This window comes from Macaca thibetana, chromosome 19, assembly GCF_024542745.1.
Source record: "Macaca thibetana thibetana isolate TM-01 chromosome 19, ASM2454274v1, whole genome shotgun sequence".
Taxonomy (NCBI): Eukaryota; Metazoa; Chordata; class Mammalia; order Primates; family Cercopithecidae; genus Macaca; species Macaca thibetana.
Genome location: NC_065596.1, coordinates 19174351 through 19198113, shown reverse-complemented (window position 1 = coordinate 19198113; position 23763 = coordinate 19174351). Strand labels below are relative to the sequence as shown.

At 53.2% G+C, this 23763-nt stretch overlaps 2 protein-coding genes across 3 annotated transcripts in view; one reads left to right on the top strand and one right to left on the bottom strand.

The window, feature by feature from the left end:
- The window catches only part of MYDGF (myeloid derived growth factor), a 408533-nt gene that overhangs the window by 283192 nt on the left and 101578 nt on the right, over window positions 1-23763 (bottom strand). The window contains exon 1 of one of the 2 annotated variants that reach the window (XM_050770875.1): window positions 21525-21534. The exons of the other annotated variant lie outside the window; for it this stretch is intronic. The gene's annotated coding sequence lies outside the window, so the exon portion shown is untranslated. Of the gene's footprint in view, window positions 1-21524; window positions 21535-23763 lie in introns of those variants that run through there. 2 annotated transcript variants of the gene reach the window in all.
- Window positions 1-23763, top strand: part of UHRF1 (ubiquitin like with PHD and ring finger domains 1) — a 56695-nt gene that overhangs the window by 27937 nt on the left and 4995 nt on the right. Inside the window, 11 exon segments of the mRNA XM_050770173.1 lie at window positions 4436-4536; window positions 4653-4839; window positions 7713-7836; window positions 7924-8031; window positions 9763-9867; window positions 11653-11759; window positions 16482-16644; window positions 16730-16867; window positions 20820-20958; window positions 21098-21270; window positions 23447-23551. Coding sequence (XP_050626130.1) covers window positions 4436-4536; window positions 4653-4839; window positions 7713-7836; window positions 7924-8031; window positions 9763-9867; window positions 11653-11759; window positions 16482-16644; window positions 16730-16867; window positions 20820-20958; window positions 21098-21270; window positions 23447-23551 — 1450 coding nt within the window.

Below are 23763 nucleotides of genomic sequence, written 5' to 3'. Positions count from 1 at the left end.
TGTTGATAAAATTTTTTTTTTTTTTTTTTTGAGCCGGAGTCTCGCTTTGTCGCCCAGGCTGGAGTGCAGTGGCCGGATCTCAGCTCACTGCAAGCTCCGCCTCCCAGGTTTACGCCATTCTCCTGCCTCAGCCTCCCGAGTAGCTGGGACTACAGGCGCCGCCACCTCGCCCGGCTAGTTTTTTGTATTTTTAGTAGAGACGGGGTTTCACCATATTAGCCAGGATGGTCTCGATCTCCTGACCTCGTGATCCGCCCGTCTCGGCCTCCCAAAGTGCTGGGATTACAGGCTTGAGCCACCGCGCCCGGCCGATAAAATTTTGTAATTTCAAGGATTTTATAATTTCAACTTTGTAATAAGGACTCCTGTTACATAAATGGAATCACACAGTATGTAACCTTTTGGGATTGATTCTTTTTTTCCCCACTCTCCATAATTACGGATTAACTAAAGTTATCGCGTATCAGTAGCTCATTCCTTTTCACCCCTGAGTAGTATTCTGTGGTATAGATGGGCCACTGTTTTTTTTTTTTTCAACGACCCATTGGATATCTGAGCTGTTTCCAGGATTTTTTGCGGTTTAAGATTTATTTGTTTGTTTTTTGAGACAGAGTCTTGCTCTGTTGCCCAGGCTCTGGAGTGCAGTGATGTGATCTCAGCTCACTGCAACCTCCGCCTCCCGGATTCAAATGATTTTCCTGCCTCAGCCTGCGCACGGAGTAGCTGGGATTACAGGTGCGTGCCAGCACACCCAGTTTATTTTTGTAATTTTAGTAGAGGTGGGGTTTCTCCATGTTGGCCAGGCTGATCTCGAATTCCTGACCTCAGATGATCCGCCCGCCTTGGCCTCTCAAAGTTTTAGGATTACAGGCGTTAGCCACTTCCCCCGGTCAGTTTCGGATTTATTTGACTAAGTTAATAAGAAACAGTGGTCTGCAGTTTTCTTGTTTTGCATGGTCTTTGTTGGTTTGGTCAATACTGGCCTTATAACGTGAGCTGGAAAATGTTTACTCCTTTTTCTGTTTTCTGGAAACGATTGTGTAAAATTTACGTTAATTCGCCTTTAAAGGTTTGATAGAATCCTTTAATGAAACCATGGGTTGGGCACAGTGGCCAATGCTGTAATTCCAGCACTGTGAGAGGCCGAGGTGGGTGGATCACTTGAGGTCAGGAGTTCGAGAACAGCCTGGCCAACATGGTGTGAAACCCCGTCTCTACTAAAAATACAGACATTATCTGGGCATGGTGGTGTGCACCTGCAGTCCCAGCTACTTGGGAGGCTGAGGCAGGAGAATTGTTTGAACCTGGGAGGTGAAGGTTGCAGTGAGCTATGATCGTGCCATTGCACTCCAGCCTGGATGACAGAGCAAAACTCTGTCTCGGGGGGCGGGTGTGGGGGGGAAGCTTTAATGAGGCCATGGAGATCTGGAGATGTCTTTCAGGGGAACTTTTATGAATTGAATTTCTTCTATGGTTATGTGACTATCTGGACTATCTGTTTCAGCCTGTTTGAGCTTAAGTACTTTCTGGGTTTTGGGGAATTAGCACGTTTCCCTGAGCGTAAAGTCATTTGTATTATTTCTTTATTCTCTGATGCCTGAAGGATCTAGTGAGATCCCTGTTTTATTCTTGGTTTTGCGAATTTGTGTTTTCTCTTTATTTTTGTCAGTCTTTGCCAATTTTATTATTTTTTAGGATCTTAGACCTTTCCCTCCCTGCTCATTTATTTGTACAGCAAGAATAAGACGGGTTTGCTTGTTTGTTTTGAGACAAGATCTCATTCTGTGAGGGCAGTGGCGAGATCTCAGCTAACTGCAACTTCTGGCTCCCGGGTTCAAGCGATCCTGATCTCAGGTGATCCACCCGCCTCGGCCTCTCAAAGTGCTGGGCCTATAGGCGTCAGCCACCGCACCTGGCATGAGACAGTTTTGTTTTGGTCAGTTTTTTTTTTTTTTTTTTTTTTGAGAAAAGGTCTTGCTCTGTTGCCCAGGCTGGAGTGCAGTGGCAAACTTTCAGTTCACTGTAGCCCCAACCTCCTGGGCTCAAGCAATCCTCCCACCTCAGCCTCCCAAGTAGCTGGGACCATAGGTGTGCACCACCATGCCTGGCTATTTTTTTTTTTTTGGGTGAGACAAAGTCTCGCTGTATCACCCGTGGTGGAGTGCAGTGGTGCGATCTCGGCTCACTGTAACTTCCGCCTCCCAGGATCAAGCGATTCTCCTGTCTTAGCCTCCCGAGTAGCTGGGATTACAGACATGCACCACTGCACCTGGCTCATTTTTTTTTTTTTTTTTTTTTTTGTATTTTGAGTAGAGAAGGGGTTTCACCATGTTGGCCAGGCTGGTCTTGAACTCCTGACCTTAGGTCATCTACCTGCCTCGACCTCCCAAAGTGCTGCGATTGCAGGTGTGAGCCACTGCACCCGGCCATTTTTTTTTTTTTTTCAGTAGCAATGGGGGCGGTCTGGCTATGTTGCCCAGATTCGTCTCCAACTTTTGAGTTCAAGTGATATGCCTGTCTCAGCCTCCCAAAGTGTGCTGGGATCATAGGTATGAGCCACTAAACCCAGTCTTAGAATATGCTTTTTTTTTTTTTTTTTTTTTTTGAGACGGAGTCTTGCTCTCTCACCCAGGCTAGAGTGCAGTGGTGCAATGATAGCTCACTGCAGCCTTGAATTCCTGGGCTGAAGCAATCCTCCTGCCTCAGCCTCCTTTTCCTTAACACTTTATTTGTTGAGGAATCCTGGTCATTTTTCCCAGGAGGTCCAAATGGCTCTATCCAGACTGTAGAAATGACCAGGAGATGTCGCTGGCTGCGTGCGTCTGTGCTCCCTGTGAGCTGGTGGGTCGATGTGTTCCCACACTGTCCCATAGCCAAGAACCACGTGTGCTGTGCTCGAAACGTGGCCAGGAGGAACTGGAATGTACATGAGTGTAAAATACACACAGGGTGCCGGGCGCGGTGGCTCACGCCTGTAATCCCAGCACTTTGGGAGGCCGAGGTGGGTGGATCACGAGGTCAGGAGATCGAGACCATCCTGGTTAACACGGTGAAACCCCGTCTCTACTAAAAATACAAAAAATTAGCCGGGCGTGGTGGTGGGCGACTGTAGTCCCAGCTACTCGGGAGGCTGAGGCAGGAGAATGGCATGAACCCGGGAGGTGGAGCTTGCAATGAGCTGAGATCGCGCCACTGCACTCCAGCCTGGGCGACAGAGCGAGACTCCTTCTCAAAAGAAAAAAAAAAAAAAATACACGTGGGCTTTCAGAGACCTGATACAAAAGAAGAATGTAAAGTAGCTCATTAATAACATTTTCATACTCATTCCATGTTGAAATAATCTTCTGTCTACGCTGGGTTCTATGGAACATACTTCAATTGCTTCCACCTGTGTCTACCTCTCAACCGTGTTTATTAGAAAGTTTAGAATTACACACGCAGCATGTGTTCAGATGCTGTTTCCCTCGGTCGTTGCTGATGGAGATGTCGGATTATTGATCTTGGGGGATCAGTTTCACTCACAGAAGTTCTTGTATTTCGATGTAGGCCGTTGGATCAAACGTTGCCTTTGTGTTTTTTTTCTTTTTGAGACGGAGTCTCGCTCTGTCGCCCAGGCTGGAGTGCAGTGGCATGATCATCTCGGCTCACCACAACCGCCACCTCCTAGGTTCAAGCGATTCTCTTGCCTCAGCCTCCCGAGTAGCTGGGATTACAGGCACGTGCCACCATGCCCGGCTTTTTGTATTCTTAGTAGAGATGGGGTTTCACGGAGTCTCGCTCTGCTGCCCAGGCTGGAGTGCAGTGGCCGGATCTCAGCTCACTGCAAGCTCCGCCTCCCGGGTTCACGCCATTCTCCTGCCTCAGCCTCCGGAGTAGCTGGGACTACAGGCGCCCGCCACCGCGCCCGGCTAGTTTTTTTTTTTTTGTATTTTTAGTAGAGACGGGGTTTCACGGTGTTAGCCAGGATGGTCTCGATCTCCTGACCTCGTGATCCGCCCATCTCGGCCTCCCAAAGTGCTGGGATTACAGGCTTGAGCCACCGTGCCCGGCCGAGATGGGGTTTCACTATGTTGGCCATGCTAGTCTTGAACTCCTGACCTCGTGATCCACCCACCTCGGCCTCCCAAAGTGCTGGAATTACAGGTCTGAGCTACCATGCCCGGCCAACTGTTATGAGTCTTGCTTGTCCGTTTTTGTTGGTTTGGCGCTCCTTAGCCAAAGGTTCAAACTCATCCTCCCCAGGGCATCCTGCAACGAAACTCTGGTTTCTGTATTCTCATCTTCTGTGAGTGTGGCTTTGATTGGTAGGGGGCGTAGCTGAGCTGTTGCCCCAGGCACCCTGAGAACACGTGGTGTTCAAGTGCTCTGAGAGTAGATTTAGGGGCCTCGGCAGGGTCAGGCGGCCAGAATGTTCCAGCGTCCTCATTCCTTGCAGGGATGATTCTCTGAATGACTGTCGGATCATCTTCGTGGACGAAGTCTTCAAGATTGAGCGTCCGGGCGAAGGGAGCCCTATGGTTGACAACCCTATGAGACGTGAGTTCTGAGCCAGCCTTTCCCCATCTTCCGCGGTGGGCACGGGGCGGGGGCTCTTGTCCCGTCTCTGGCTTGGCCGGGCCCCGCCGGAGCTGACCCTGCTGCCCCGTGCCCAGGGAAGAGCGGGCCGTCCTGCAAGCACTGCAAGGACGACGTGAACAGACTGTGCCGGGTCTGCGCGTGCCACCTGTGCGGGGGCCGGCAGGACCCCGACAAGCAGCTCATGTGCGATGAGTGTGACATGGCCTTCCACATCTACTGCCTGAACCCGCCCCTCAGCAGTGTTCCCAGCGAGGATGAGTGGTGAGTGCAGCCCTGCCTGCCGCAGGGAGACCAGAGTGTGCCCTACAAATCCCCAGAGGGGCACTGAGGAGAGGCAGGAGAGGGGCGGGCACGGCGGCTCACGCCTGCAATCCCAGTGCTTCAGGAGGCCAAGGCGGGAGGATCACTTGAGCTCAGGAGTTCAAGACCAGCCTGGGCAACGTAAAGACCCCGTTTCTTTTTTTTTCTTTTTTTTCCAAGATGGAGTGTCGTTCTGTCGTCCAGGCTGGAGTGCAATGGCGCGATCTCGGCTCACTGCAAGCTCCGCCTCCTGGGTTTATGCCATTCTCCTCTCTCAGCCTCCTGAGTAGCTGGGACTACAAGCGCCCGCCACCATGCTGGGCTAATTTTTTTGTATTTTTTTTTTTTTTAGTAGAGGCGAGGTTTCACCGTGTTAGCCAGGATGGTCTCGATCTCGTGACCTCGTGATCTCCCTACCTCGGCCTCCCAAAGTGCTGGGATTACAGACATGAGCCACTGCGCCCAGCCTTGAGACGGAGTCTTGCTCTGTCACCCAGACTGGAGTACAATGGCACTATCTAGGTTCACTGCAACCTCTGCCTCCCAGGTTCAAGCAATTCTCGTGCCTCAGCGTTCTAAGTAGCTGGGATTACAGGTGCCCGCCACCACACCCGGCTAATTTTTGTAGTTTTAGTAGAGACGGGGTTCCACCATCTTGTCCAGGCTGGTCTCGAACGCCTTCCCTCAAATGATCTGCCTGCCTCAGCCTCCCAAAGTGCTGGGATTACAGGTGTGAGCCATCATGCCCAGCCTGGAGACCTCATTTCTACAAAAAATTTAAGAAAACTAGCTGGGTATGGTGGTGCTTGTCTGTGGTCCCAGCCACTTGGGAGGCCGAGGTAGGAGATCAGATCGCTGGAGCCCAAGAGGTCGAGGGTGCAGTGAACTGTGATCGTGCCACTGTACTCCAGCCTGGGTGATGGTAGTGGGACTCTATTTCTTTAGAAAAATAAAAATGGGGTCAGGCGCAGTGGCTCACGCCTGTAATCCCAGCACTTTGGGAGGCTAAGGCGGGCGGATCACGAGGTCAGGAGATTGAGACCAGCCTGGCCAAGATGTGAAACCCCGTCTCTATTAAAATACAAAAAATTAGCCAAGCGTGGTGCCACGCGCCTGTAATCCCAGCTACTCAGGAGGCTGAGGCAGGAGAATCGCTTGAACCCGGGAGGCGGAGGTTGCCATGAGCTGAGATCGTACCACTGTAGTCAAGCCTGGCGACAGAGACTCTGTCTCAAAAAAAAAAAAAAAAAAAAAAAAAAAAAAGACCGGAGGAGTGGTGAGGAAATCTTTCCATTTTCCTTGAGTGGGCGAGACCTGTGGCAGCCAGAGAACAGAGCCCAGGGGACTTCACAGCTTCTGTGAGAGGAGGTTTCATAGCCACTGTGTTCCTGGTGCACATGATGACAACTGTGGATGTGGATGGGGAGGTTGTGATGCGCTGGGCTCGGGTCTGAGGACCTGCGTGTGTTCGTGGTCACTCCTCCAGAGCAGAAGTGGGTGCTGTTGTTGCCCTGCCCCCCATCGTGGAGATGGGGAAGCTGAGTCCACAGCAAGGAGAAGGCACCCATGGAATCTGCCCGTGTATTTCCCACATCCCACATTGCGTTCACTCTCACTGTTGGAAGATCCGTTGAATTCTCCCTGGAAGGCCAACAGAGAACCTGCTTGCTTGTTTCCTTTCCTCCCCTCCTTTCCTCCCCTCCCCTCCCCTCCCTTTCCTCCCCTCCCTTCCTCCCCTCCCTTCCTCCCCTCCCTTCCTCCCCTCCTTTCCTCCCCTCCTTCCTCCCCTCCCTTCCTCCCCCCTCCTTTCCTCCCCTCCTTCCTCCCCTCCTTTCCTCCCCTCCTTTCCTCCCCTCCTTTCCTCCCCTCCCTCCTCCCCTCCCTTCCTCCCCTCCCTCCTCCCCTCCCTTCCTCCCCCCCTCCCTCCCTCCCTCCCTTCCCTCCCCTCCCTCCTTCCCCTTCCCTTCCCCTTCCCTCCCCTCCCTCCCCCTCCCTCCCCTTCCCTCCCCTTCCCTCCCCTTCCCTCCCCCCCTTCCCTCCCCTTCCCTCCCCTTCCCTCCCCTCCCCTCCCCTCCCCTCCCCTCCCCTTCCCTCCCCTCCCCTCCCCTCCCCCCCTTCCCCCTTCCTTCCTTTCCTTCCTTTCCTTCCTTTCCTCCCCCTCCCCTCCCCTTCCCCCTCCCCCTCCCCTTCCTTCCCCTCCCCCCTTCCCCTCCCTCCCCCTCCCCTCCCCTCCCCTCCCCCCCCTCCCCTCCCCTCCCCCCCCCCTCCCCTCCCCCCCTCCCCCTCCCCCCCTCCCCTTTCCCTTCCCTTCCCTTCCTCTTCCCTTCCCTCCCCTCCCTTCCCTTCCTCCCTTTCTTTTCTTTCTTTTCTTTCTTTCGATGGAATCTTACTCTGTCCTCCAGGCTGGAGCGCAGTGGTGCAACCTTGGCTCACTGCAACCCCTGCCTCCTGGTTTCAAGTGATTCTTCTGCCTCAGCCTCCCGAGTAGCTGGGATTACAGGTGCCCACCACCACACCTGGCTGATTTTTGTATTTTTAGTAGAGATGGGGTTTTACCGTGTTGGCCAGGCTGGTCTTGAACTCCTGACCTCGATGATCCGCCCACCTCGGCCTCCCAGAGTGCTGGGATTACAGGTGTGATCCACCGCACCTGGGTTAGTTTGAATGAATTTAAATGTAAACAGCCTCGTGCGTGTGCCAAGTGGCCCGCAGTGTGGACAGGGCAGGATGGAAGGGGTGGGGAGAGCTGTGTCCGTGGCACATGGGCAGAGGGCACGTGTTGGCTGAGACGTCTGCCAGGCTGGGCGTGGGTAGTGACAATCCCGACCCCACAGGTACTGTCCTGAGTGCCGGAATGATGCTAGCGAGGTGGTGCTGGCGGGAGAGCGGCTGAGAGAGAGCAAGAAGAAGGCGAAGATGGCCTCGGCCACATCGTCCTCGCAGCGGGACTGGGGCAAGGTGAGGCGGGTCCTCCCCACGCGCCCGCGGCTCTTCCCCGCCTGCCAGGGCTCACGCTGTTGTTCTTTGTGTCTGCGCCTGGGACAGGGCATGGCCTGTGTGGGCCGCACCAAGGAATGCACCATCGTCCCGTCCAACCACTACGGACCCATCCCGGGGATCCCCGTGGGCACCATGTGGCGATTCCGAGTCCAGGTACCTGCAGCGTCCCAGGGGTCCATGGGCCATGCGGGCTCGTCCTGCTTTTCTGGGGGCAGTTTTCTCCTGGCCTCGGCCAGCCAGGGGTCAAGGTGCTTACCAGGTCCCAGCGGTGCCTTGTCCGGCCGCAGAGGGGTATGGAACGTGTGCAGGTTTGGGTTCACTCCTTATTTTACCAGAGACCTGAAATAAATCCTTGGGGGCGGGGGCTGGTGCTCCTCTGCTCGGAGGCACGTAAGGTCATTCCCAAAGCTCCTGTCCCAGAGAAGGGGTGGCAGCTGCTAAAAGGGACCTGTCTCAGCCCTGGTTGTGATCTGTCACTGGGGCAGCTCCCGCCTGTGACTGGGCGTTGACAGTGCTGGGTGCTGTCAGCTGTGGGCTGTGTGTCACGGCAGACTAGACACTTTGGCACTAGTGACGTTGGAGCCAGGTGGTTCTCTGGGGCGGGGCCATCCTGGGCGCTGCAGGGTGCTGAGCAGCGTCCCTGGCCCCCACCCACTTCACGTCGCCCCAAGTCATGACTACCAGAAACGTCTCCAGACATCTGAGTGTCCCCTGGGAGGCAGAACTGCCCCTGGGTGAGATACACTGAGCTGGGTGGACAAGCTGGGCCTCCTCATGGAGTTCATGGGGCCAGGCGTGTAGCGGCTAGGAGCTCCTGGGGCAGCACTGTATCTCTAGGGGTCAGCAGCCAGCCGGGGCCCCACGCTCAGGCCAGGGCCTCTCAGGGCATTCTGTGGAGTGAGTGGCAGGCTGGACCTCAACCGGCCCAATGAGGGCCAACTTTTTTTTTTTTTTTTTTTTTTGAGACGGAGTCTTGCTCTGTTGCCCAGGCTGGAGTGCAGTGGCCAGATCTCAGCTCACTGCAAGCTCCGCCTCTCAGGTTCATGCCATTCTCCTGCCTCAGCCTCCCGAGTAGTTGGGACTACAGGCGCCCACCACCTCGCCCAGCTAGTTTTTTGTATTTTTTAGTAGAGACGGGGTTTCACCGTGTTAGCCAGGATGGTCTCAATCTCCTGACCTCGTGATCCGCCCGTCTCGGCCTCCCAAAGTGCTGGGATTACAGGCTTGAGCCACCGCGCCCAGCCAGGCCGGCTTGTATATCATAACCTCATTTAGAACTCAGTCCCACCAGATACTTGTCACCCCCACTTTTCTTTTTTTTGAGATGGAGTCTTGCTCTGTTGCCCAGGCTAGAGTGCAGTGGTGTGGTCTCGGCTCACTGCAACCTCCCTCCACTGGGTTCAAGCAATTCTCCTGTCTCAGCCTCCCCAGTAGCTGGGATCACAGAGACACGCCACCACGCCTGGCTAATTTTTGTCTTTTTAGTAGAGACAGGGTTTTACCTTGTGGCCAGGCTGGTCTTGAACTCCTAACCTCAAGTGATCACCCACCTCGGCCCCCGAAAGTGCTGGGATTACAGGTGTGAGCCACCATGCCCGGCCGTCACCCCCACTTTCTGGAAGCCGAAGCGGAGCATCGGGGATCAGCAGTGAGGCTGCCCCGTGCACGCTTGATGGGACTGGCATTCATGCCAGCTGTTCTCATGGTGCAGCTCAAACTCTGGCCATCTCTGGCCGAGCAGCACACATAGTAGGCCACTCGCAGGCCTGACACGTTTGGCATAAAAGGCCACTGGCTCCGCGGGGTAGGGAGGAGGAGGGCGGTGGAGCTTCTCTGCTGCAGTCATTGCAGAGGACACCATGTATGTCTTGGTGGCATCCTCAGGTCAGCGAGTCGGGTGTCCATCGGCCCCACGTGGCCGGCATCCATGGCCGGAGCAACGACGGAGCATATTCCCTAGTCCTGGCGGGGGGCTACGAGGATGACGTGGTGAGTGTGTGCGTGGGAGGCGTGGGGGAGGGTTGCTATAGTTTTTGGATGGTGGTAAAATACATACAACAAAATTTCCCATCCTAGCTTTTTGTTTTGTTTTGTTTTGTTTTGTTTTTGAGACAGAGTCTGGCTCTGTCGCCCAGGCTGGAGTGCAGTGGCGCGATCTCGGCTCACTGCAAGCTCCGCCTCCCGGGTTCACGCCATTCTCCTGCCTCAGCCTCCCGAGTAGCTGGGGCTATAGGCGCCCGCCACCACGCCCGGCTAATTTTTTTGTATTTTTAGTAGAGACGGGGTTTCACCATGTTCGCCAGGATGGTCTCGATCTCCTGACCTTGTGATCCGCCCGCCTCGGCCTCCCAAAGTGCTGGGATTACAGGCGTGAGCCACCGCGCCCGGCCCATCCTAGCGTTTTTTAAACGCTCAGTTCCCAGTGGCATGAAGTATATTCCCATTGCTATGCAACCATCACCACCACCATCTCCAGAACTTTCTCATCTTCCCAACCTGAAACGTCATCTCCATAAAGCACTTGCTCCCCACCCCCTCCCAGTCCCTGGCACCCCCCAACCTGCTTCCTGCCTCTGTGACTCTGACGACTCTGGAGACCTCCTAGGAGTGGAATCACACAGCGCGTGTCCTTGCGTGCCTGGCTCCTCTCCTGAGCCCGACGTCCTTGCTTTGTCCATGTTGTCGCATGTGTCAGGGTTCCCCTTTCATTCACGGCCGAGTCCTATTCCGCTGTGTGGAGGGACCACGCTGTGTTGATCTGTCCATCCGTCCGTGGGCACTGGGGTTCCTTCCGCTTTCGACTGCTGTGACTAGATCTGCTATGAACATGGCTCTACGAGTATCTCCAGCCCCTGTTTTCCATTCTTTTGGGTATATATCCAGAGGTGGAATTCAAGGGTCCTGTGATAATTCTATGTTGAGTATTTTTATTTTTTTCTTCTTTTTTTTGGAGACTGAGTCTCATTCTGGCTGAAGTACAGTGGTGTGATCACAACTCACTACAGCCACTGCCTCCTAGGCTCTAGTGATCCTCCCACATCAGCCTCCCAAGAAGCTGGGACTACAGGCATTATGCACTGCTATGCTAAACTAATTTTTTTTTTTTTTTTTTTTTTTTTGGAGACGGAGTCTCATTCTGTTGACCAGGCTGGAGTGCAATGGCGCAATCTTGGTTCGCTGCAAGCTCCACCTCCTGGGTTCACACCATTCTCCTGCCTCAGCCTCCCAAGTAGCTGGGACCACAGGCGCCCGCCACAACGTCTGGCTAATTTTTTTTTTTTTTTGTATTTTTTAGTAGAGATAAGGTTTCACTGTGTTAGCCAGGATGGTCTCGATCTCCTGGCCCCGTGATCTGCCCGCCTCGGCCTCCCAAAGTGTTGGGATTACAGGCGTGAGCCACCACGCCCGGCCACGCCAAGCTAATTTTTGTATTTTTTTTTTTTGTGGTGATAGGGTTTCGCCATGTTGCCCAGGCTGATCTTCAACTCCTGGGCTTAAGCGATCCTCGCTACCCAGCCTCCTAAAGTGCTGGGATTACAGGTGTGAGCCACTGTGCCCAGCCCTCTGTTTAGCTTCTTGAGGACGCACCACACTGTACATTCGCTTTGCCATTCTGCAGTCCCACTGGGAAAAGGGCTCCAATTTCCCCACATTCTCACCAACACTTGTTATTTTCTGTTTCTTTGAAAGTAGCCATCCTGGGGGTTTTGCTTTCAATGCAGTCTCTCTTTTTGCCTCTGCAGAGGGTTCACCCAGCCTTCTTATCTGTTTCAGGACAATGGGAATTTTTTCACATACACAGGTAGTGGTGGCCGAGATCTTTCCGGCAACAAGAGGACCGCGGAACAGTCTTGCGATCAGAAACTCACCAACACCAACAGGTTCGTGGAATGAGCCTTCTTATTTCCTTGCCGGCACATATCTGCCGAGTCCTTGGTTCTGTTCTGGGCCTCATGTCCAGCAAGTGATAGTCTCATTAGGAGCTTGGTAGAACATAGTGATGCCTGGCATTCGGTTCCTCTCTTCTTTTTTTTTTTTTGATGGAGTTTTGCTCTTGTCCCCCAGGCTGTAGTGCAGTGGTACCATCTTGGCTCACTGCGACCTCTGCCTCCCAGGTTCAAGTGATTCTCCTGCCTTAGCCTCCTGAGTAGCTGGGATTACAGGCGCCTGCCACCATGCCTGATTACTTTTTGTACTTTTAGTAGAGACGGGGTTTCACCATCGAGACGGGGTTTCATCATATTGGCCAGGCTGGTTTCCAACTCCTGACCTCAGGTGATCTGCCTGCCTCTGTCTCCCAAAGTGCTGGGATTACAGGAGTGAGCCCCTGCGCCCGGTCTGGTTCCTCCCTTCTATGTGCCACATACTGTGAGCCATCCAGATGGATGAGAGCAAACTTCCCTATAAAAGGCCAGATAATAGGTATCTTGTTTTTTTTGTTTTTTCGAGATAGGGTCTTGCTCTGTTGCCTAGGCTGGAGTGCAGTGGTGCAATCTCTGCTCACTGCAACCTCTGCCTCCTGGGCTCAAGCAATTCTCCTGCCTCAGCCTCCTGAGTCGCTGGGATTACAGGTGTGTGCCACCTCACCTGGCTAATTTTTGTATTTTTAGTAGAGATAGGGTTTTGCCATGTTGGTCAGGCTGGTCTCGAACCCCAGACCTCAGGTGATCCGCTCTCCTCGGCCTCCCAGTGTCGATATTACAGGCATGAGCCACTGCGCCTGGCTGATAGTAGGTATCTTAATGCTGGGCCCTGTGGCTTGTGCCTGTTCTTGCACTTCAGGAGGCCGAGGCTTGAGGATCACTTGAGTTCAGGGAGTTCAAGACCAGCCTGGGCAATGTAGTGAGATACCCCCTCTACAAAAAAGTAAAAATAAAAAAATGAGCTGGGTGTGTTAGCACATGCCTATAGTCACAGCGACTTAGGAGGCCGAGGCAGATGGATCACTTGAGCCCAGGAGGCTGAGGCTGCAGTGAGCTGAGATTGCGCTACTACACCCCAGCTTGAGCAACAGACTGAGATCTTGTTTCCAAAAAAAAAAAAAACCTCCAAAATAGATTGCTTCTGGCCAGGCTCGGTGGCTCACGCCTGTAATCCCAGCACTTTGGGAGGCCGAGGTGGGCGGATCACGAGGTCAGGAGATCGAGACCATCTTGGCGAACACAGTGAAACCCCGTCTCTACTAAAAATACAAAAAAATCAGCTGGGTGTGGTGGTGGGCGCCTGTAGTCCCAGCTTCTAGGGAGGCTGAGGCAGGAGAATGGCATGAACCTGGCAGGCGGAGCTTGCAGTGAGCGGAGATCGCGCCACTGGCACTCCAGACTAGGCGACAGAGTGAGACTCTGTCTCAAAAAAAAAAAAATAGATTGCTTCAGCTGTGCAGGTCACACAGTCTATGCAGAGAACCTCTTCAGCTCTTGTGTTGTAGCACAAAATCAGCCACAGACCCTATGTAAGTGAATGAGCATGGCTGGGTTCCAGTGAATTTTATTTGCAAAAGGATGTGATGGGCCAGAATTTGCTTGGCCCCTGATGATAGGATGGGGGTGGACTTTTTCAGCATAAAAACCATTATATAAGCCAAAAGAAAAAGATTCGATGATCTAAACATTATAAATATATGACATAAATCCTATAAATTAAAAGCCAGATGACTAGGAGGAGTTCTTGACATGACGCATGATGATTGTGTCTTTATACTCTAAAGAGCTGTTGCAAATCAACAAGAAACTCACAGAAGAGCCGGGTGCAGTGGCTCATGACTGTAAAACCAGCACTTTGAGAGGCCAAGGTAGGTGGGTCACCTGAGGTCAGGAGCTCAAGACTAGCCTGGCCAACGTGGTGAAACCCCATCTCTACTAAAAATACAAAAATTAGCTAGGTGTGGTGGCAGGCACCTGTGATCCCAGCTGCTTGGGAGGCTGAGGCAGGAGAATCGCTTGAACCCAGGAGGCGGAGGTTGCAGTGAGCCGAAATTACGCCATTGCAGTACAGCCTGAGTGACAGGAGTGAGACTCCATCTCAAAAAAAAAAAAAAAAAAAAAAAAAAAAGAAACTCATAAAGAGGCTGGGTGCGGTGGCTCACGCCTGTAATCCAAGCACTTTGGGAGGCCGAGGCGGGCGGATCATGATGTCAGGAGATCGAGACCATCCTGGCTAACACGGTGAAACCCCGTCTCTACTAAAAACACACACACACACACACACAAAAATCAGCCTGGCATAGTGGCAGGCACCTGTAGTCCCAGCTACTCAGGAGGCTGAGGCAGGAGAATGGCATGAACCTAGGAGGTGGAGCTTGCAGTGAGCCAAGATCGCTCTACTGCACTCCAGCCTGGGCGTCAGAGCGAGACTCCAGCTGGGCGCATCAAAAGCGAGGTGGCTCAAGCTCCATCTCAAAAAAAACAAAAAAACTAAAAAATACAAAAAACTAGCCGGGCGAAATAATCGGGAGGCTGCAGGAGAATGACGTAAAAAACCGGGAGAGCTTGCAATGAGCTGAATCCGGCCAGTGCCACAAGCAAGACTCCGTCTCAAGAAATGCTAATGGCCAGTGGCCACAATAAGTTGTTTGACTTTTGTAATCAAATACAAACTGAGGCTGTGGTGACATACTATTTGTTTCCCTGGTAAAGCTGGCTAAAAGCTCTAAAATGGTGAGATCGATCAGGGAGTATAATAGCATTCCACTGTTGGTAGAAATACAAATTGGAAGCATCTTTCTGGAAATCTCTTCTGCCTGTTTGTACGAAGAACTTTATACATGAACTATTCTTGACACTGTAATTCCGCTTTGAAAAATGTCTTTAGGAGACCTCTGGCTAGGTAAAAATGTAAGATGTGGCCGGGCGCGGTGGCTCAAGCCTGTAATCCCAGCGCTTTGGGAGGCCGAGGCGGGTGGATCACGATGTCAGGAGATCGAGACCATTCTGGCTAACACGGTGAAACCCCGTCTCTACTAAAAAAAAAAATTGAAAAAATTAGCCGGGCGTGGTGGCGGGCGCCTGTAGTCCCAGCTACTCGGGAGGCTGAGGCAGAAGAATGGCGTGAACCTGGGAGGCAGAGCTTGCAGTGAAATGAAATCCGGCCACTGCACTCCAGCCTGGGCGACAGAGCGAGACTCCGTCTCAAAAAAAAAAAAAAAAAAAAAATGTAAGATGTAATGTTTTTCATACCATTATCTAAAACAACTAGCACACACACACATTCACACACACACACACACACACACATTCTCACACAATATCGGTGACTGAGTATCTAAAAAACACATGGACCATGGGTGGTGTGTCACATGCCACAGTTCTAGCACTTTGGGAGGCTGAGGTGGGAAGATTGCTTGAGGCTAGAAGTTTGAGACCTGCTTGTGCAACATAAAATTAAGAAAAATTGAAATTACAAAAAATGTCAAAAAAAGTTAGCTAGTTATGGTTGTGTGGGCCTACAGTCCCAGCTTGGGAGCCGGAGGTGGGAGGATGGCTTGAGCCCAGGAGGCTGCAGTGAGTAAGGCATGATCATGCCATTCCATTCCAGCCCGGGTGACAGAGTGAGACCCTTTCTGTTTTTGTTTGTGTGTGTGTGTGTGTGTGTGTGTGTGTGTGTGTGTGTGTGTGTGTGTGTGTGTGTGTGTGTGTGTGTGCGCTTTGTTTTTTTTGAGGCAGGGTCTCCCTCTGTTGTTCAGGGTGGAGTTCAGTGGTGTGATCATAACTCATTGCAGCCTCGACCTCCTTGGGCTCAACTGACCCTCCCACCTTAGCCTCCAGAGTAGCTGGGACTACAAGTGCATGCCACCAGGCCTGGCTAATTTTTTTTTGGTGGAGATGAGGTTTTGCTATGTTGGCCAGGCTGGTCTTGAACTCCTGGGCTCAGGCAATCCTCCTGTCTATATATATAGTTTTTGAAATATTAATCTTTTTTTTTTTTTTTTTTTTTTGAGACAGAACCTCACTTCGCCCAGGCTGGAGTACAGTGGCATAATCTCCGCTCACTGAAACCTCTGTCTTCCAGGCTCAAGCAGTTCTCCTGCCTCAGCCTCCTAAGTAGCTGGAATTACAGGCGCAGGCAACCACGCCTGGCTAACTTTTGTATTTTCAGTGGAGATGGGGTTTCTTTTTTTTTTTTTTTTTTTTTTTTTTTTTTTTTTTTGAGACAGTCTCACTTAGTCGCCCAGGCTGGAGTGCAATGGCGCGATCTCGGCTTACTGCAAGCTCCGCCTCTCAGGTTCACGCCATTCTCCTGCCTCAGCCTCCCAAGTAGCTGGGACTACAGGCGCCCGCCGCCTCACCCGGCTAATTTTTTGCATTTTTAGTAGAGACGGGGTTTCACCGTGTTAGCCAGGATGGTCTCGATCTCCTGACCTCGTGATCCGCCCGCCTCGGCCTCCCAAAGTGCTGGGATTACAGGCGTGAGCCACCGCGCCCGGCGAGATGGGGTTTCATCATGTAGGTCAGGCTGATCTCGAACTCCTGACCTTGGGATCTGCCTGCTTCTGCCTCCCAAAGTGCTGGGATTACAGGCCTGAGCCACCACTCCCGGCTCCTGTGTTTCCTTTTTGGGGGGCACATCCTCACCTATAATGCGTGGGGTCCTGACTGTCCCCACAGGGCGCTGGCTCTCAACTGCTTTGCTCCCATCAATGACCAAGAAGGGGCCGAGGCCAAGGACTGGCGGTCAGGGAAGCCGGTCAGGGTGGTGCGCAATGTCAAGGGTGGCAAGAACAGCAAGTACGCCCCCGCTGAGGGTAACCGCTACGATGGCATCTACAAGGTGAGTGCCCCGTAGGGAAGCCGGGGCCTCTGTCCCCACCGGGGCTGCCTCTGATGGAGCTGACGCTGATGCCTGCTCCCCGCAGGTGGTGAAATACTGGCCCGAGAAGGGGAAGTCCGGGTTTCTCGTGTGGCGTTACCTCCTGCGGAGGGACGATGATGAGCCCGGCCCTTGGACGAAGGAGGGGAAGGACCGGACCAAGAAGCTGGGGCTGACCATGCAGGTGCGTCTGGGATGGGGGATGACACTTTGGGAGTCCAAGGCGGATGGATCCCTTAAGGTCAACAGTTCAAGACCAGTCTGGCCAACATGGCGAAACCTCATCTCTACTAAAAATACAAAAATTAGCTGGCCATGGTCGTGGGTGCCTGTAATCCCAGCTACTGAGGTGGCCGAGGCAGGAGAATTGCTTGAACCCAGAAAGTGGAGGTTGCAATGATCCGAGATGGTGCCACTGCGCTGTAGCCTGGGTGACAGAGAGAGAATCCGTCTCAAAAACAGCACCGCCGGACTCCGTGATGGCTCTGGCACTTCCCACCCGGGCAGCCTGGGCACCACGTGAACCGCTCGGAGGCTGTCATCTTTAATAGTCATTGCGGGTCACAGAATGGGCCTGGCCTGGGCTTGTGGTGCTCACGGTCTGGACCGTGCCGAGCACTCTGGGAGGCCTCCCGTCCCGGGCCCATGCTTTCCTGGTTTCTCTCTGATCCAGAACGATTTCCAGGGCCCCAGCTGATGGCGCCCCCCTAGCTGTCCTATATAAATCCTCCAGCCAGGGGGTGATGGGGATACGCAGATGACATTTGCGTCTCCGCCTGCCGCGTCTCGGAGTTGAAAACCAGACTGGCTTGTCTTGGTTGTGTCGGTAAAGAGATCGCTGCAGACCAGTCAGGCATCTGATGTCCTCTGTTTTCACTTCTCTTGGCTCATTTAAAAAAAAAAAAAACAGAAACAAACCAACCAAACTGGTGGAATCCAGAGAGGTCCGGATGGAAAAATGGGGAGGATGAATATCCCTGAGCCATCTCTCACCTCCCCGCGGCTGTGGGAGCTGCCGAGAGCTTGTTCAGGGAGCGGCGCAGCATTTTGGCAACACAAGGTGTTTTCTGTCCATTGCAGGGAGCTGCTTTACAGCAGATGAACTGTGGGACTATTTAAGGAATCTTAATTGCTGTCGAGAGCCCGACATCGTCTACCCGAGGGGGTCGCTGAGGTGGTCTTTTGAACGGATTTGTGCAGTGGGGAATTTCAGAAACTGAGGAACGAGAGAGAAAAATAGTAATGGGAGAGACAACCTCAGCTTCTGTTGGGAGGAGGATTTTGTTTGTTTGGTTGTTTTTTTGAGACAGTCTCGCTCTGTCGCCCAGGCTGGAGTGCAGTGGTGCGATCTCAGCTCACCGCAGCCTCCACCTCCCAGGTTCAGGCCATTCTCCTGCCTCAGCCTCCCGAGTAGCTGGGATTACAGGTGCCCACCACCACGCCCGGCTAACTTTTGTAGTTTTAGTAGAGACGGAGTTTCATCTTGCTGGTCAGGCTGGTCTTAAACTCCTGACCTCAGGTGATCCACCTGCCAGTGCCTCCCAAAGTGCTGGGATTACAGGCATGAGCCACCACTTTTTTTTTTTTTTTTTTTTTTGAGATAGAGTCTTTTTTTTTTTTTTTTTTTTTGAGATAGAGTCTTGCTCTGTCACCCAGGCTGGAGTGCAGGCGTGATCATGGCTCACTGCAACCTCCACCTCTCAGGCTCAAGCGATTCTCCTGCCTCAGCCTCCCGCATAGCTGGGATCACAGGTGCACACTACCATGTGCAGCTAATTTTTGTATTTCTAGTAGAGATGGGGTTCTGCTATGTTGGCCAGACTAGTATCGAACTCCCGACCTCAGGTGATCCACTTGCTTCTGCCTCCCAAAGTGCTGGGATTACAGGTGTGAGCTGCTGACCCTGGCCAGGATATATATATATATTTTTTTCTGACTCTCATATCCTTTGCAACATAAAGATGTGAAAGGAGCTTGAAGATTTCCCGAGACACTGGAGAGTCATACGTGACTGTAGGTTTCTTCAAAATAGAGCGATGATGCCCTATGAGGACAGGGAGGGCATGAGTCCTCAGAATCATCAGAATTTGGCAACTAAGGCCCTGGGGACAGGTGTTCATAAAGCGAAGTTTCTGAGGAAACAGTCACGCTCACTCACTGAAGTAGCCTGCGCTCAGCGCTTGCGGTCCAGACCCATAAGGCTTGAAAACATTTACCCTAGGGGCCCTAGAAGCAAAAGGTTGCCTCCCTTCATGTCAATCATAAAGACGAGATCTTATTGGTGGGATGTGATACTGAACACGTCACCAGCGTTCACTCACATTAAATGCGCTTACCCCGACCCTGCCAGGTGGAGCTTGGCCGATTATCTCCTCTTAGTCTCCTCTTGTTCATAGTGAAGCTTTGCGATTAGGCAGGATTAGCCATTGGTCGAGGCTCCACAGAGAAGGAAGAGCTGAGTCCACAGGCGTCCCCCACCCCCGTTACTAGGGGACACTTCCAAAGTCCTCAGCACATGCCTGAAACCAGAGATAGTACCAAACCGTAGATATATAATGTTTTTTCCTTTTTTTTTTTTTTTTTTTTTTGAGACGGAGTCTCGCTCTGCCGCCCAGGCTGGAGTGCAGTGGCCGGATCTCAGCTCACTGCAGGCTCCGCCTCCCGGGTTCACGCCATTCTCCTGCCTCAGCCTCCCCAGTAGCTGGGACTACAGGCGCCCGCCACCTCGCCCGGCTAGTTTTTTGTATTTTTTAGTAGAGACGGGGTTTCACCGTGTCAGCCAGGATGGTCTCGATCTCCTGACCTCGTGATCCGCCCGCCTCAGCCTCCCAAAGTGCTGGGATTACAGGCTTGAGCCACCGCGCCCGGCCTATGATGTTTTTTTCTATACGTGTAGACTGGTGATTAAGTTTAATCTATAAATTAGGTACAGTATGAGATTCGCAACCTGTCTTTCACATCTTTGGCTTCTCTTTAGCATATCCAAATTGCCAGCATCCCTACTCTTGCACTTTCGGGCCATTATTTTTATTTTTGAGACCAGGTCTCGCTCTGTCGTCCATGCTGGAGTGTCGTGGTGCGATCATAGCTCACTGCAGCCTCAAACTCCTGGGCTCAAGCGATTCTCCTGCCTCAGCCTCCTAAGTAGCTGGGACTACAGATGCACGCCAGCACACTGGGCTATTTTTTAAAATTTTTTTGAAGAGGGAATCTTGCTATGTTGCCCAGGCTGGTCTCAAACTCCTGGGCTCAAGCGATCCCCCTGCCTTGGCTTCCCAAAGTGCTGAGTTTATGTAATAAAAATTATAATGTTTAATATTAACATTTTATATTTAGCCTGTAATCCCAGCACTTTGGATGACTGAGGCAGGTGGATCACCTGAGGTCAGGAGTTCAAGACCAGCCTGGCCAACATGGTGAAGCCCCCATCTCTACTAAAAATACAAAAATGAACTGGGTGTGGTGGCAGGCACCTGTAACCCCAGCTACTTGGGAAGCAGAGGCAGGAGAATCGAGACACTGGACAAAGGGAAGGTTCACATCCCTGCGGGACGATGCAGTATTTCATCATGCGCCTCAGAACAGTGTACAGTTTACAACTTAGGAATTGTCTTTTTTTTTTTTTTTTTTTTTTTTTCTGAGGCGGAGTCTTCACTCTGTTGCCCAGGCTGGAGTGCAGTGGCACCATCTCGGCTCACTGCAAGCTCCGCCTCCCGGGTTCGCGCCATTCTCCTGCCTCAGCCTCCCGAGTAGCTGGGACTACAGGCGCCCGCCACCGCGCCCGGCTAATTTTTTGTATTTTTAGTAGAGACGGGGTTTCACCGTGTTAGCCAGGATGGTCTCGATCTCCTGACCTCGTGATCCGCCCGCCTCGGCCTCCCAAAGTGCAGGGATTACAGGCGTGAGCCACCGCGCCCAGCCCAGGAATTGTTTCTGGAATATTCCATGTAACATTTTCAGTTGACTTTGGGTCACTGAAACAGCAAAACTAGATAAGGGAGAACTACCCTGTGCTCTTCAGGGGGATCGGGAGTCAGGTGCGTTTGGAAATCCACACCTGGCAAGGGGGCCGGAAGAGCAGGCGGGTCCCAGTGGGCCCCAAGCCTGACTCACACCCGTCCCTCCTTCTCCTGAAGTATCCAGAAGGCTACCTGGAAGCCCTGGCCAACCGAGAGCGAGAGAAGGAGAACAGCAAGAGGGAGGAGGAGGAGCAGCAGGAGGGGGGCTTCACGTCCCCCAGGACGGGCAAGGGCAAGTGGAAGCGGAAGTCGGCAGGTGAGCATCTTGTGTGTGTGGGAGCAGGTGGGTGTCTCGTGGGTGTGGGGTCGGGGTCGTATGGACGTGGGAGCAGGTGGGTGTGTCTCCAGCAGCTCGGGCCACGCTCCCCTCCCTCACGCGCCCCGCCCTCTTCCAGGAGGTGGCCCGAGCAGGGCCGTGTCCCCGCGCCGGACAGCCAAGAAAAGCAAGGTGGAGCCTTACAGCCTCACGGCCCAGCAGAGCAGCCTCATCAGAGAGGACAAGAGCAATGCCAAGCTGTGGAATGAGGTCCTGGCGTCACTCAAGGACCGGCCGGCGAGCGGCAGCCCGGTAGGCACGCGCGGCTCACTCGTCGCCCTGATTTGTGTTGATTGCGGTAAAATGTATAGAGCTTATTTACCATTTTCACCATTTTCAAGTGTACAGGTCAGTGGCACTGAGCACATTGATGTGGTTATGCAACTGTCACCACCATCGCCACCTCCAGAACTTTCTCCTTTCCCCAAACTAAAACCCTGCTCCTGTGAAACCGTCACTCGCACTCGCTCCGCAGCCCCCGCACACCCGCTCTGCGGTCCCGGCACCCCCTGCCATCCTACCTTTTGTCTCCGCCTCCTGGGGCTGTTGCAAAGTGACCCCCAGCCTCAGAGTGCAAAGCGACTCGCATCTCACAGCTCTGGGGCTGGGAGCCTGACAGAGGCCTTGGTGGGCTAAGGTCGGGGCACGGGCAGGGCTGGGCCCTCCTGGGGGCTCCAGGGAAGAACGAGATTCCTGCCTTTCCCAACACCAGAGGCGCCGCATCCCTCTGCTCGTGGCCCCTTCCTCCCCCTTCACAGCCACAGCACATCCTCTTCCAGGCTCTGAGTCTCACCTTCCCGCCCCTCTCTCGGGAGGACCTCGAGGTGATATCAGGCCCCCTGTCTCACCCAGGATGCTCTCCCAGCTCCAGGCCTTTCACTCAGTCCCGCCTGCCATTTCTTCTCTGCTGTGGATGGTGACGTAGTTGCAGGTCTCAGGATTCAGCTGTGGCCGAGGCCATCTCAGGGGTCCCTCTACTCCTGTTTCCTTCAGGCTACATTCTTCCCAGGGCCTTGTCCCCAGCCCCCACCCCATGCTGGGACAGCGCCTTGCCTCCGCCCTTCATTTGTGTCTCTTTGGTCCCCGCACTTAGCTCCAAGCAGGAGGGAGGTGTCTTTCAAGTCATCTGTGGCTGGGCTTCTGGTGGCCTGTGTACTCAGTATGCATTGTGCCAGTGTAGACCATGCCTCAGGAGTACCTTTTTTTTTTGGGGGGGGGAGGAAGACAGCGTCTTGCCCTGTCATCCAGGCTAGAGTGCAGTGGCACAGACACAGGTCACTGTAGCCTTGAACTCCTGACTCCCAGGCCACGCCTATTTTTAAAATTTATTTTATTTATTTTTATTATTTTTTTTGAGACGGAGTTTTGCTCTCGTTGCCCGGGGTGGAGTGTGCAATGACGCGATCTCAGATCACTGCAATCTCCACCTCCCAGGTTCAAGTGAGTCTCCTGCCTTAGCCTCCCGAGTACCTGAGATTACAGGTGCCCACCACCACGCCTGACTAATCTTGTTTTTTTTTTTTTTTTTTTTTTTTTTTGAGACGGAGTCTCGCTCTGTCACCTAGGCTGGGGTGCAGTGGCCGGATCTCAGCTCACTGCAAGCTCCGCCTCCCGGGTTCACGCCATTCTCCTGCCTCAGCCTCCCGAGTAGCTGGGACTACAGGCGCCGCCACCTCGCCCGGCTAGTTTTTTTGTATTTTTTTAATAGAGATGGGGTTTCACCGTGTTAGCCAGGATGGTCTCGATCTCCTGACCTAGTGATCCGCCCGTCTCGGCCTCCCAAAGTGCTGGGATTACAGGCTTGAGCCACCGCGCTGGGCTAATCTTGTATTTTTAGTAGAGACAAGATTTCACCATGTTGGTCAGGCTGGTCTTGAACTCCTGACCTTAGGTGATCTGCTCACCTCAGCCTCCCAAAGTACTGGGATTACAGGCACGAGCCAGCATGCCTGGTCTATTTTTTTAATTTTTTGTAGAGACAGGGTCTCACTGTGTTGCCGGGTTAGTCTTGAACACCTGGCTCAAGCGATCCTCTTGTCTTGGCCTTCCAAAGTTCTGGGATGACAGGTGTGAGTTGCTGCACCCGGCCAGGAACCTCTCCTAAAGCCCTGTCTTGACTCAGTGCAGGGCGTGTTTGGTGGTGCCAGCTGGTCGCATCTGGGTCCTGCCCAGCATCATCGAGGCCCCCTGTACCGGCTCCGCCCCATCCTCCCCACCTCTCCACTTGGGGTGTTGGGGACTTCGGGTGAGGCTCATGCCTTTTGGGCGTCTGTTTTTCTCAGAACGGGGACGATCATGGCCCCCGCCTCCTGGAGTGAAGGCTGGGGACAGAATTAGAGGACCCAGGTACATGCTCAGCAGGAAGCCGCCGACCTCTGGGAGCCCTGGTCCTGGGGTCTTTGCCGGCCTCACGCCCGCTTTCCTCTAGTTCCAGTTGTTCCTGAGTAAAGTGGAGGAGGCGTTCCAGTGTATCTGCTGTCAGGAGCTGGTGTTCCGGCCCATCACGACCGTGTGCCAGCACAACGTGTGCAAGGTGAGCGGAGACAGCCGCGGGAGCCAGGTGGAAGGTTCCAGAAGGATGACCTGACCTCCCGTTCCCACATGCCCGCCCACTACAGACGGAGGCTCACTGGCTTTGCTCCGGTCACTCTGCAGCTTTTCTCGGGGCCTTGTTGACTGCTTTCTGGGAGGCCTGTATTATGATGGAGGCCTGGAACATTCTCCCCCCAGTCTTGTATGGCCAAG